Source organism: Hippopotamus amphibius, chromosome 10 (assembly GCF_030028045.1).
Source record: "Hippopotamus amphibius kiboko isolate mHipAmp2 chromosome 10, mHipAmp2.hap2, whole genome shotgun sequence".
In the NCBI taxonomy this organism is placed as follows: Eukaryota; Metazoa; Chordata; class Mammalia; order Artiodactyla; family Hippopotamidae; genus Hippopotamus; species Hippopotamus amphibius.
Genome location: NC_080195.1, coordinates 11842504 through 11854739, shown reverse-complemented (window position 1 = coordinate 11854739; position 12236 = coordinate 11842504). Strand labels below are relative to the sequence as shown.

The 12236-nt window shown below is 43.4% G+C and overlaps 1 protein-coding gene across 2 annotated transcripts in view; it reads right to left on the bottom strand.

Annotated features, from left to right (window-relative positions):
* Positions 1-12236, bottom strand: part of WWC2 (WW and C2 domain containing 2) — a 152029-nt gene that overhangs the window by 15322 nt on the left and 124471 nt on the right. For both annotated transcript variants that reach the window (XM_057696956.1, XM_057696957.1), the window contains 7 exons: positions 10715-10844; positions 10055-10135; positions 9875-9961; positions 7749-7941; positions 6360-6524; positions 3158-3276; positions 1103-1301 (listed from right to left, as the gene is read on the bottom strand). In XM_057696956.1, coding sequence (XP_057552939.1) covers positions 1103-1301; positions 3158-3276; positions 6360-6524; positions 7749-7941; positions 9875-9961; positions 10055-10135; positions 10715-10844 — 974 coding nt within the window. The remainder of the gene's footprint in view (positions 1-1102; positions 1302-3157; positions 3277-6359; positions 6525-7748; positions 7942-9874; positions 9962-10054; positions 10136-10714; positions 10845-12236) is intronic.

Here is a 12236-nt window from a genome sequence, read left to right as displayed (position 1 = left end):
CAAGAGGCTTTTCTACTGAGCTCTTAGGAAGTCACCCTCAGTGGGGAGGATAATATCTGTCCAACAGGGTGACCCATAAGTGGCAGCACCACCTCTAACAGCTTAGACCTAAAAAATGAAGCTTTAAATTTACGGAGGGTAAATGTGCTTCTATAAAGAATCTTATTTGAGAATGCTTCTTCATTATTCAACTTTTTGATTAGCTTTTTTCAGAATAAGTGATACAGGTAACTAAATATAAGAAAATGAAAACACGCTAGTTAAACCTCAGGTTTACACAGAATCTGCAATCACATATACAGTCATCCCTCGGTATCCATGGGAAACGGGTTCCCGGACACCAAGCTCTGTGGATGCTCCAGGCCCCCAGCTGGGTCTCTGTATCTGGGGTTCCACGTCCTCGCATTCAGCCAGTCGTGTACTCTGTTTACCATCCCTGGTTGGTTACATCACATGTGCAGTTTGAATCCGTGGCTGCAGAAACCGCAGATACAGAGGATACAGAGGGCCGACCACACACATGAAGTCTTCAGTCCGAGTGCAACATTACTTTTCCCGGAAATAAAGAACTGGAGTTTTCTGAACTCCCACGTTTCCCAGCATCCTCATGGCAGTCTCAACATGTCTCTCACTCACCAGCAAAGTTACCTGCTTAGTAACACGGCAGTAACCGAATCATCTGCCACCTTCCGGAACTGGTCTCAATCAGAACCCCATCTAACCCAAATGAGCTTTACCCATTTACCTGTTTGAAATTGAAATAAACTTGTAACATTTATGAAACAATACAATTAAATAGGCATCCTGGTGTTATCCAGGAAATTCTGAAAATGCTCTCAGCAAATATTCCCAGAACATTTACGGAGAGATGAAAAGCACTGTTTATCTTCTTATATGAAACTTATCTGGAGAATGAATATTTGGGGCCCCTCTGAAAATGTCAAGGCATGTAGGATGCTGCTTATGCTCTACTCCCACAAAGGCCCATCCTCATCAGCTTTAGCACAAAATCCTAATATACACTACACCTGAAGAGACAAACTCGGTCTGCATGGTGCCTCTAGGAGGCCAGTTCTGGGAGGGGACAGCTAAGAACACTCACCAAGGCGGGCACTCCTGCAGGCCGCTGACTCCCAAGGTCGCCCGCACAGCTGCTCCCTTTCCTACTTGTGTCATCATTAGTCTCAGCCACGCTCGGGCACGAGCTTACGTCTTCTGCACAGCGACGGCCCTCTGCCCGTTTCACTTCTGCCCCTTCCTCGGCCACAATTTCATCAGAGGCCTCTCTCAGCATGGCTAACCTATGGGGGAGACAAAGTACAACACCGTTGAGGGTCAGGCAGGGGTGCTCGGCACGCAGCACAGCCTGGGCGTGCTAACCCACTACCTGGGGGCTGAGCAGGCACACACGTCACGATTCAAGCCGCGTCTCTGGCTGGAACTGCTACTAAAATGCTCTCGAGAAATAAAGCTATCACCTTACTCTCCAGCAATATGCAGCAAAATTACCATAATTTCGTAATGAAAAGTTAAATTCATGAAATTTAACCGAATTCCTACTAAATATTAAGTAGAAATATGCTGAAAAATCACCTATAAAGTTTAACCCACCATTTAAAAATATTGACTCTCGCTATAATATAACTTGGTATCAGTTGTTCATTTATTATAAAATTAATCAAACAACAGAATGGAGTGACTCTCTGCTAAGAGTGAATAAAAATATCCGCCATCAACTGTGCTCATAGCCGGGCAGGGGTGGAAGCCTGGGTCGAGGAGTCTTATTGCTGAAGTAATGGAAGACTCTGAGTGCTCTATGATCTTCTCTTTAACAGAAGCCAGGGGCTTGGGTAGCACTACAAGTGAGGCTCGAGAACACAAACACGGTTTATGTCCTGTATAAACTGTACTGACGGGAAAGCAAGAGTACCAGGATGGGCAAGACTATCTCGTTCTTTGTGGAGTTTCATGTTTTTGGAATGGGAACATTTTTCCTGCTGAAAACTAAAGGCTGAGCTTTAACTGTGATTGGTGACGGACTGACAGATTGGAACAGACTAGTTATTAAACATCTGGTTATGAAATGAACATGGGGGACTAGCAATGAGGACTGTAAGTTATCAATTCCTTTATGTCACATTCTAAGTGTATTTTTTGAAACGTGTGTGAAACAAGTTGTATTTTACATATACAAGGAAGGCTTAGTATTTAAAGATATGATGAACCTCATAATCACTCTCCTATTTACCTTCTTTTTTTAACAGTGCTCTGATTTTTATTCACTATAAAGAACTTTCGATAAGAACAAAGTATATCTGTACCTTTTACATCACTGCAGTAACCTGTTTCTTCCAAATGTCCACAATTTTGTTATTTATATCTTGTCACTCCAAGCTTGTAAAAAGTTTTATACACACACACACACAAATGCTGCTACATATGTACATGCACATGTGTGTCAACAGTGGTTCAAACACAACAGTATGAACAATACATACAAAATGAACCCAAATGATCTTCCATACGTACTAAAAACCTTATGCGTTCACTAACATTTGTTTTTAGAGAAAACAGTGCAAACCTGGAAAGATAGTTCTGTATACATATGCTAATCTAGACAAAGGCTATAGTAACCTTTTTTCTTTTTTAAAGAAAATGAGGTATGAAAAATGAGAAGGAAACAGAAGAAGAAGGTGAAAGTGGCAACAAACAGAAAAATAACTACTCAGAAGCTGTTTCCTAAATATCTGCTTTGACCTTCCAGAGCCTAAATGGTACTTCCAGTAGCTTACAGAAAATGAGTCAGTTTTCAAATTTATCTATGACTCTGTAATAAACTATCACACCTTTCAAAACAGATAGTTCAGACTCAAAATGAAACTAAAAAACCCTCAAGAAATAGTGTCAAAAGTACTGAAGCAAGAACAAAGAACCTCGCTCATGTGCTAACTTTGCCCACAATCTTGCCATTACTCCTTTCAACTCTCTAACGACCAGGCAGAGGCTTTCTTCTAGGGGCAGCCCCCTGAAGCTGCACTACTTTCCATTGATTCCAGAATAAGATCTAAACCTATGAAGGTTTCCCTGAAAGCTTCTTCTGAGAAACTAAACACATACTCTTTGAGATCCCAGTAGCAAAAGGCAATAACTATTTTACCAATCTCCATCTGGACCCCTTTGCTCTTCTTCCTGCCCTGGTTCTTCTTCTTGTGCTAATTCTTGTTCCACAGCCAACAGCTCAGCTGATGTTCTTGCCAGTAAGGCTGACACTGCATCCTGGAGAAGGTAAAACACATGGCAGTGAACATCATATACTTAAAGAAATGATTTAGAAACTGGGGGCTTGCCTGGTGGCGCAGTGGTTAAGAATCCGCCTGCCAATGCAGGGGACACAGGTTTAAAGAGCCCACATGCCGCGGAGCAACTAAGCCCGTGCACCACAACTACTGAGCCTGCACTCTAGAGCCTGTGAGCTACAACGACTGAGCCCACATGCCACAACTATTGAAGCCCGCACACCACAACGAAGGGTAGCCCCACCTGCCACAACTAGAGAAAGCCTGCGTGCAGCAACAAAGACTCAATGCAGCCAATAAATAAATAAATAAATAAATTTATATTAAAAAAAAAACTTATCAGATGAGGACTTATGCTTCCAGTGGTGAAAAAAGAAGGAAGTATGAGACCCAATTCTCCTCGCTGAGAACAAATATGAAAGCCAAATAAAATACAACAAAAAGCGAAATACAAACAAACAAAAAACTCCAGCTATTTTAAAGCAACAAGGAGCAACAAGGGCAATTAGGACTTGAGGGCCAAGGTCCCAGGGAGAAGGGAAGTGTGAGAAGGTAAAGGGACCATGACTGCCACTCTTCTCCCTTGAGGGGCCTGTCTCAGCTCCAGCGCTGAGGCACACAGGCTGACAGACTGTGGCCGCCCAGGGCTGTGGCAGTGATGGGAGGATGCAGAGATGAACACTGAGTTGAGGACAAGAAGTCAGCATACGAGGGGCCAGAGAAAATGAACTGTGAAGTGGGCCCAATATTCTGCACCCTATTTCTTTAGAGACGTTTGCCCTTCCTAAGCTGCATATGTGCAGAGCAGGAAGCTGAGAAAGCAAAACCAGCTGCCAGGAGGCTAACAGTAAGCAGATATCTCAGTTGCCTCAGGGTCCCAGGGAGAGAAAAACTGGAACTTGGGTCCCTCCAGTGATCCAGGTGATCTTCCCATATTGTAATCTGCCTTCCAGAAGAATATTAAATCCTCTCTGGAGGAAGCTATCAGCCAGACCCCTCTACAATCCATACATAATATGCAGCATTCCACTGGAAGCAGGGCCCAATGACTGAAAGCCAAGAAAAATAACAGGCAAAAGAAGCAGACCCAAAGGTGATCCCTACACTGCAGTTGTTTAGAAAAGGAATTTAAAATTTTATAATTATTATGTTTTAGAAAACTGGTGACACAATGGAGAATTTCCCTAGGATAAACACAAAGAAAAACACAGGAGCACATCAGAGTGAAACTGCTGAAAATCAAAGAAAAAGAGGAAATTTTACAAGCAGTGAAAGAAAAAAGATGTAATACCTTTTAAGGATCAACAGTTAGACTGTCCTCCAGCAGCTGAACAGAATCAATGGAAACCAGATGACAACAAAATGTTATTTTTAATGTGTTCAGAGAAATAATTACTCACTTAGAATATGCAGAGGAAAAAAAAGTCCTTCACAAATGAAATCAAAACAAAGATGCCAACAGACCTGTACTAAAAGAAATACTAAAGGAAATTCCCCAGGCAGAAGGAAAATGACCCAAATTGGAAGCATAGTAATTCAGAAAGAAAAAGAATACATCAGAAAGGGTAGAGATACCGGGAAATCTAAATAAATACTGTGTCAATAAAACAATAATAATAATGTCTCGTGGGATTTAAAATAAATGTAAATAAAATATATGATCAGTAGTTGCACAGAAGGAGGAAAGGGAATCATGGAGTTAAGTCTTTAAAAATCTTTGCACTGTCTGAAAAAAACGCAAAAGCATTAATTTAACAGTTTCTAAGTCAAGGCCGCGTGCCGTAATCATCAGGGAAATAGTAAAGAAGAAAAAGACTGCAACACTAACAATCTAATAAAGGGAAAACCAAGATTTAAAATACTTGATTAATCCCAAAGAAGGAGAAAAGGAAACAAAGAGGAAGATGATAGGTTCAAAGCCAAATATGTCACTAATAGCATTAAGTGTAAATAAATTAAATATTTCAATTAAAAGATGATTTTAAAACTGGATAAGAAATCAAAATCAACTAAGTACTGCTCACAGTGAAACACTTTAGATATGAGAACTCAGAAAGGTTGAAAGTAGAAGAATAATAAAAGCTAAACCATGCAAATGCCAGCCAAAAAAGACCTGATACAGCTTTATCAATACCAGACAAAGAGTGTTATTAGAGACAAAGTGGGATATTTTATAATGATAAAAGGGTCAGTTGAACAGAAAGCTACCACATAATGCTAAATTTATATTCAGCTAATAACCTGGATACAAAATACATAAAGGAAAGATTAACAGAACTAAAAGGAGAAAGAGACATTTATAATCATAAATTGGAGATTTTACTATACCTCTTAATAGCTGATAAAATAAGCAAATTGAAAAATCAGTAAATGCAGATTTGGAAAGCAAAATTAACAAACGATCTACAGAAAATACATTCTTTTCAAGAGCACACAGAACTTTTATTAAAACTGAACACATGTAAGTCTCAATATTCTCCATGATCGAATATATGTACGAATACATATAAAATACACCACAGTGAAGTCCGTTTTATTCCAGGAATCCAAGGGCAATTTAACACGCAGAAGTCAATCAATGTATAATCCACTACACTAAGAGAATAACTATGTAATCATCTTCAGAGATACAATAAAAATGTTTGATAAAATTCAATATCCATGCATAATGAAACTCTTAGCAAACTAGAAAGAAGGAAACTTCCTTAATCTGATAGCAATTATCTGCAAATAGTCTCAGAAAAATCATTTTAAATGATGAATTATTGAAACCCTTCACTTTGAAAAAGCACAGTGTTGTCTGTAGAGACAGACAACTAAGCTAATAGCACAGAATAGAAAGTTCAGACTAACACACGTAGAGGTCATCTGACTTATGCAGAAGTGATATTGCAGGGTAGTTAGGAAAGAAAGCATTATCAACAAACAATCCTGGGTCAATTGGCTATCATATGGATAAAAATCAATCTTGGCCTCTACCTCAAACCTTACACAAAGATTAATTTCAGATGGACTGTAGATCTACATGTCTTAATAAGATGTGTTTCTCCACCTCTGACTCACCAAGTCTATAGAATCTACTAGTGGCTGGCTTGGTTGAAATACAGAATCCTCAGTTTCTTCTTCATTCTTTTTGCAGGGCATCTGCTTTGAAGGAAGCAAGTTATACCACAAAGTGAAAATCTCACTGGAAAAGGGTAAATCGGCCAGGCTGATCTGAGTTCCCGCCTATGTGAAATGAAAGGAGAAAAAGGAAAACAAGAGAAAATAAAACGTTTCAATTCATATTTGCTCCCTCTGATATAATTAAGATTACTGGACAAGCTTGTTTTAAGGTAAAAAAAAAAAGCAATACTAATGATATAAAGCATTGATGGATATTTTTTAAAACCTGGAGATGTCTTATATTTTGAGGTGTGACTGAATAAGAAATATAAGCTGACCCTTGAACAATGTGGGGGTTAGGGGTGCTGATAACACCCCCAACCCCACAGCTGAAAATCTACGTCTAACTTTACAGCTGGCCCTCTGTACCCAAGGTTCCACAGCCCCAGATTCAACCAACCACGGATTATGTAGGACGGCAACATGAATCTAGTGAAAAAAAAAAACAAAACAAAAAACAAACCTGTGTATAAGTGGACCACAAAAGAATTCCAGGGTGTCCTGGGATTACAGCTGACCCTAGAACTACACGGGTTTCAACTGGAGACTGCACTGTTTCCTGAACACCTGGGCACACCTCTAAAAGACACCTGCATTTGAACACCTGATGGAACTCTACTGGTATGGAACGCTGTTCTGGTCATTGCGCACAATGAGATGATAAACTTGCTATTAGTTATGTATGAAGCCTTCTGCATTAGTATTTACATATCCCATCGCTCTAAACAGTAACACTTAAGTCCTCCTAGAAGCTCTAACACCACGGCTGGAAGAATGAGCTGAATCGAGGCACCACACTCAGCGTCCTGCTTAACTTAAATCTGTAACAGTGAATTAGGTATGGGATGTCCTTTTGATATCGGTCCATCTTTCACGAGCTGTGTGACCCTGGACACATTACTTCTCTGCGTAGTTCTTCATCTGAAAAGAGGGGTCATCGCACCCTTTCATAAGATTGTCAAGAGGGTTAAACGAGAATGTATACCAAACACCCAGCACCAGGCTCGTATTGGGAATAATAAGCGTACTTCACAGCGACAGTCATAACAAAGGCCAAAGTTCTTTATCTGAAGGTTAGAAACAAAAAGTAGATTTTACAGAGACTCGAAATAAGAGAATGGAAACCAGAAATCACTACTTCAGATAAAAAAATGAAACCACCGTTGGGCGTGTATGAGGCACTGGGCGACTGGCAGCAGTATTGGGGCTGGCAAAATGGCAACTAGAAAATTACTCTCAGAATATCCGATCCTGTCAGCTGATGATGGAGATGATGAAAAGTCCTACCAGGCACTCTTCCCTTCGGTGTTTACTGACACAGCACAGATCCACCCTCAGTGTCTTCTGCTGCAGGGCTGTCTGGGAGATGGCCACTCTGAATACATCATTGAATGACAGGGACTCTGAGGCTGGATGGACTTTTGTTCGAAACAGACAGCTGACATCCGTTGAGGAGGGAAGTAGAGCAACCCTAAAATATCTGCAAAGAATAAGGATGAAATGGATTTTTTTGGTTCAATCATATTGGATTCACAGCTGGTGTCTGAAATTATCTGCCCGGGAGAGAAGCACAGGGGGACCTGGAGTTCATCGTCAACCCAGAGCTCTGCTGCCACGGGTGCAGGGGCTCTGTGCCCCAGACTATGCGAGGCAGAGCCTACCCGCTGCCCGGGGCTGCAGCAAAGGCACGCGGTAGGGAAGCGAGAGGAGTGAAGACCACAGTGACCGCCATCTGAACCGGGGAAAGAGGGACCACACCAAGTAGACACGGGTGACTGTCCCAAAGAACACACATCCTGTGTACTGAATAAGAGATGCTGACGGTCACTCCCCAGGGATGGAATACATGATCCTACTAGAGGAAAAGAAACACTAAGTAGCACATTGTTAAGAAAATTTAAAGCACATGAATTTTAACAGTTCGAAAAAATCACTGCTTAGCATCTCAGAAGTCTCAGATATGACACACTGTTTTCTGCTTTGTCAAATTCGGAGGAAGAGTCGGAGAAAAGCAATAACTTCTAATACTACTTTAAAAGTGAGTTTTCTGAGCACGCATTACACGAGGACTCACAATTCCTGGAAACAGCATTAGGTATTTTCTTTTAAATCTCAGAAAGAGAACACCCCCCCCATTAAATCCCTCCTTCTCTCTCCCATTTCCAGGCTTTCTAACTCATGTTAAATGCACATGAAGAACTGAGGAAGGCCAGGTTATTTCTTTATTTTGTATCAACACTGATTATAGAGATTCAGCATTAAAACCTAGGGGACCCTGGGCCACAGCCATTAAGGCTGGAGGTGCCTGCAGAGGAAACCTTCTTTCCCTGCCTTCATGGAAAAGCAACAAAGGGAGGTATTTTAGAGAGGCGGATGGGCAGATGGGATGTTCTGTTTCTACAGATTCGGTTCACTTTGTCCTAGTAGCCTAACCACTTACACGATCCTCAAATGGTTCCAAGGGAAAAAAGTGAGGTTTTACAGGGTTAGCAACCAAAGGCACAGGGGAAGGAAGGCTGGGTGCTTTCCCTCTTGTTCTGCTGTGGGAGGATGGTCAGGGGCCACTCACAGAGACCCTGTGTCTGCCACCAACCCGCTGGCCAATCAACTCTGCTGTCATAACTAATAATCGTAAAATAAGTTTTGACGTTAGGAGACAGAAAGAACTATTCTGAAGACATTTCAGGCTAGTTGTCACCTTCAGCAGTGTCATTATTTAGGCCACGGCTTTCGTTATGGGTTTCAGAACATCTCAGGAAGGGTCAGGGCAGTTAGACAAGTGACCACGCAGTGGCCGGGAGCAGAGGCCCTGTCCTCCCGCTCAAGGGCACCTGCGACGTCCTGCATGCCTGCTCTGGCGGAGGCAGGACGTGCGGACAGGCCCGTCCCTACAGTCGGGAGGTTAACGCTGGTTCGTGTTCTTGGGGAGTCCTGTAGTTTCACCTCGCCCTGTGGGCTGGCTCTCCCTGCTCACAGATTCAATCCCTGGTCAATCTGTCCTTTCCGCCACAGGCCACACGAAGATTAAAAGGCTGTCCACAGCATGCCCCGAGATCTCAGCGTATTTATTAGGAGGGAGAAGTCAAGAATAGTATCACCAGGCAGTCCTCCCTGAATACTGCTGGCAGGTATCCCTAACCTCAGTGCTGGGAAGCAGGCTCTCTGGGGTGATCAAGCCACTCCCCCATTCCCCCCCCGCCCCACACCCCACCGCCCCGGCACCGTTCATAAAACCAACGGCGGGATGGCCCGTACCACCCCCTCTTCGCCTTTATCTAGTCCTGATTAAGACATGATCAGCCCTGCTATGTCTTTCCCACATCTTCCCTTGGATGAATTGCTAGATTACGATGTAAAAATCTCACATGGACAATTTTAAATTCTTTGATTTGTTCTCCACTGATTTTACTTACACTTTTGAAGTGTGAGGTATCAGGAAGGCATGAAGATTTCGGAGCTGTGCTACAATCACCATGAAACTTGACCTTTTTGCATCATATCTGTCAAAAGAGACGCTGATGAGAGAAGGAAGAGCACGGGCCACTCGTCACTGCACGGAGTTGAGATGCGCCCCTGCCCGTGCACATCCTCACCTGAGTCCGATCTGCACCTGGGCCGTCTCCACGATGGCGACATCCTCTTCACTGTACGGAACATCTTCGACTTCACTGGGCCTGGAGGCAGGGAAATAGCAGGCGCAGGTGAACATTTGTGAACTGGGACACGCAGAGCCATGGTTACTGTCTGCCACTTACTGGTTCTGAACGGAAACCCAAATTAACAGCACTCCTCTACCAGCCAGTGGACCTGACCCCAAGGCAAGCTCACTCTTTTAAATCTTGCTTCAGCTTGTCAAGAGGAGTCTGCATCTGGGCTTTGAGGGGGAAGACTGCCTGGTGCCTGGCCTTCCCGCGCCTCACCAGGGTGCACCGAACCCCAGACATGCTAGGCTTTCCAAAATCTGCGCACACGAGATGCTTCACGCTCCCAACAGGCACCGGGCAACCACTGCAACCTTCTCACTAAAATAGAGTTCACGTCTCTAAGAGGGTCAGCTGTCTTGGAGCACATCAGCCTGTTCCTCACTTCCCTGCTGATGGGGTGTTTCTGGTCTCCCTGAAATTTTCAGGCCTGCCACTTCTTTAATGCCTAAAGCCCCTTCCACTGCAGAGAACGGACGGAGGGCAGTGCATTCCCAGTCTGTCGCCCATATGCCCGGCTGCGCGGAGGAGGCACTCAGCCTGAATCCTTACTGTTTCACGAAAGCTTCGTAGACCCCGCTGTCTCCAGCCACCGACTCATCCGAGACTGCAGCCGACACACAAGCGGTTTTCTCCCCAAGCAAGTGGATTCCTCTTCTTTTTGGTAATGATTTTTCCACATCTAGGGAGGGGAGAGTGACAGCACTCATTAGGATTTCTTCTTAGGAAAAGTTAAGTGCACACGCGGTTTGGCTCTGAGAAATCTAAAATAAAATTTCCATTCTGAGAACCAAGGATGTTACTATTCAAATCAACAGGAGAGGATGACTCCAGACTCTAGGACTTATAAGATTCCTGGGATGCTAGTTAGTTCAGTCATTATTCGGGAAAATCCAGTGTTTCTCTGTCCTGAAATATTTTAAGGGAAGGGATAAACTGCACATGGTCTCCCGGGTCCCTTGCCTCCCTCTTCTCGGTATTTGCTGCAGATGCCACAGTCGGGGGTAAGAAACCATCCATCTCCCTCAAGTACTGCAGACACTTCTGTAACACAGAGCTCCTAGCACTCGATGGCAAGAAAGGTTTCTGCCTCTTTTGCTCGCCCCTTCTCTCCAGTCTCCATCTCCCGAGCTGCTGCTCTAATAGAAGTTAAAGAGAAAGCCTTCGACTTATAGAATTCCTCACTAGCTAATACCATTAAAAACTTTGTGCTGCTGAATCTTCACCAACTACCACTTAACTTTTATCTTTGACTCATATTCATATCCCGGCATCCTGCGGAGAGCAGGGAGCCTGGTTTAGAGCTGTGTTCCTGTGTAATAAGCTGCAAGCCCCTGGCGGTCTTTCATCCTCAGGCAGGCGAGCAGGGATCTGTGTTGGTATGCATCTCGCCCCCCTTCTGAGTCGTGACTTTACATCTTGTTAAGATGTTTAAGTTTTAAGGCTTCAGATTACAGGATTGATTGCTGCATTTCCCCTTTTATTTCTGGCAGTGGGAATGCTTTTTCCTTGATGATGAAGTGCCTTCTCTCTGCCCACCCCCCTTTGTGAGGGGTGAAGGTGATGACATGATTTATTGATTACCCCCAGGAATAACCACTGCAGCCTGAAATTGACTTTGACAATGACAGAGACTGACTGTGGAAGGACTTCGGAGTTATTCCAACTTGATTTCTGCCATCCTTGCAGAGACTGGTGCCGGAGAGTCAGGCGTATATAAAAGGAACTCGACTTTACCTGAACAAGAGTCTAGAGCACTGAGGGGTGACCAGTGTCACCACCACGAGCCACCTGCCTCCACGCCAAGGTCAGACATGTCAGACATTCCCTGAATAGGCCAAGCGTCGGTGACTGACCTGGAGAGAATTACTCTTTAGGGTTAAACATATGCTCAGTTGTTTTCATATGTGACACTGAATATTATTTGCAAACAAAACTCTTGGGTATATTTTCCCTTAGTGTGACTTTTTAACAGTTTTCTAATCTAATACGCACTTAAAAAGTTAAAAGCTGTTTCAGGGACGCTCTGGAGATACTGGTCTGCAGGCTCAGACCTTGCAGACAGAAAGAGGAG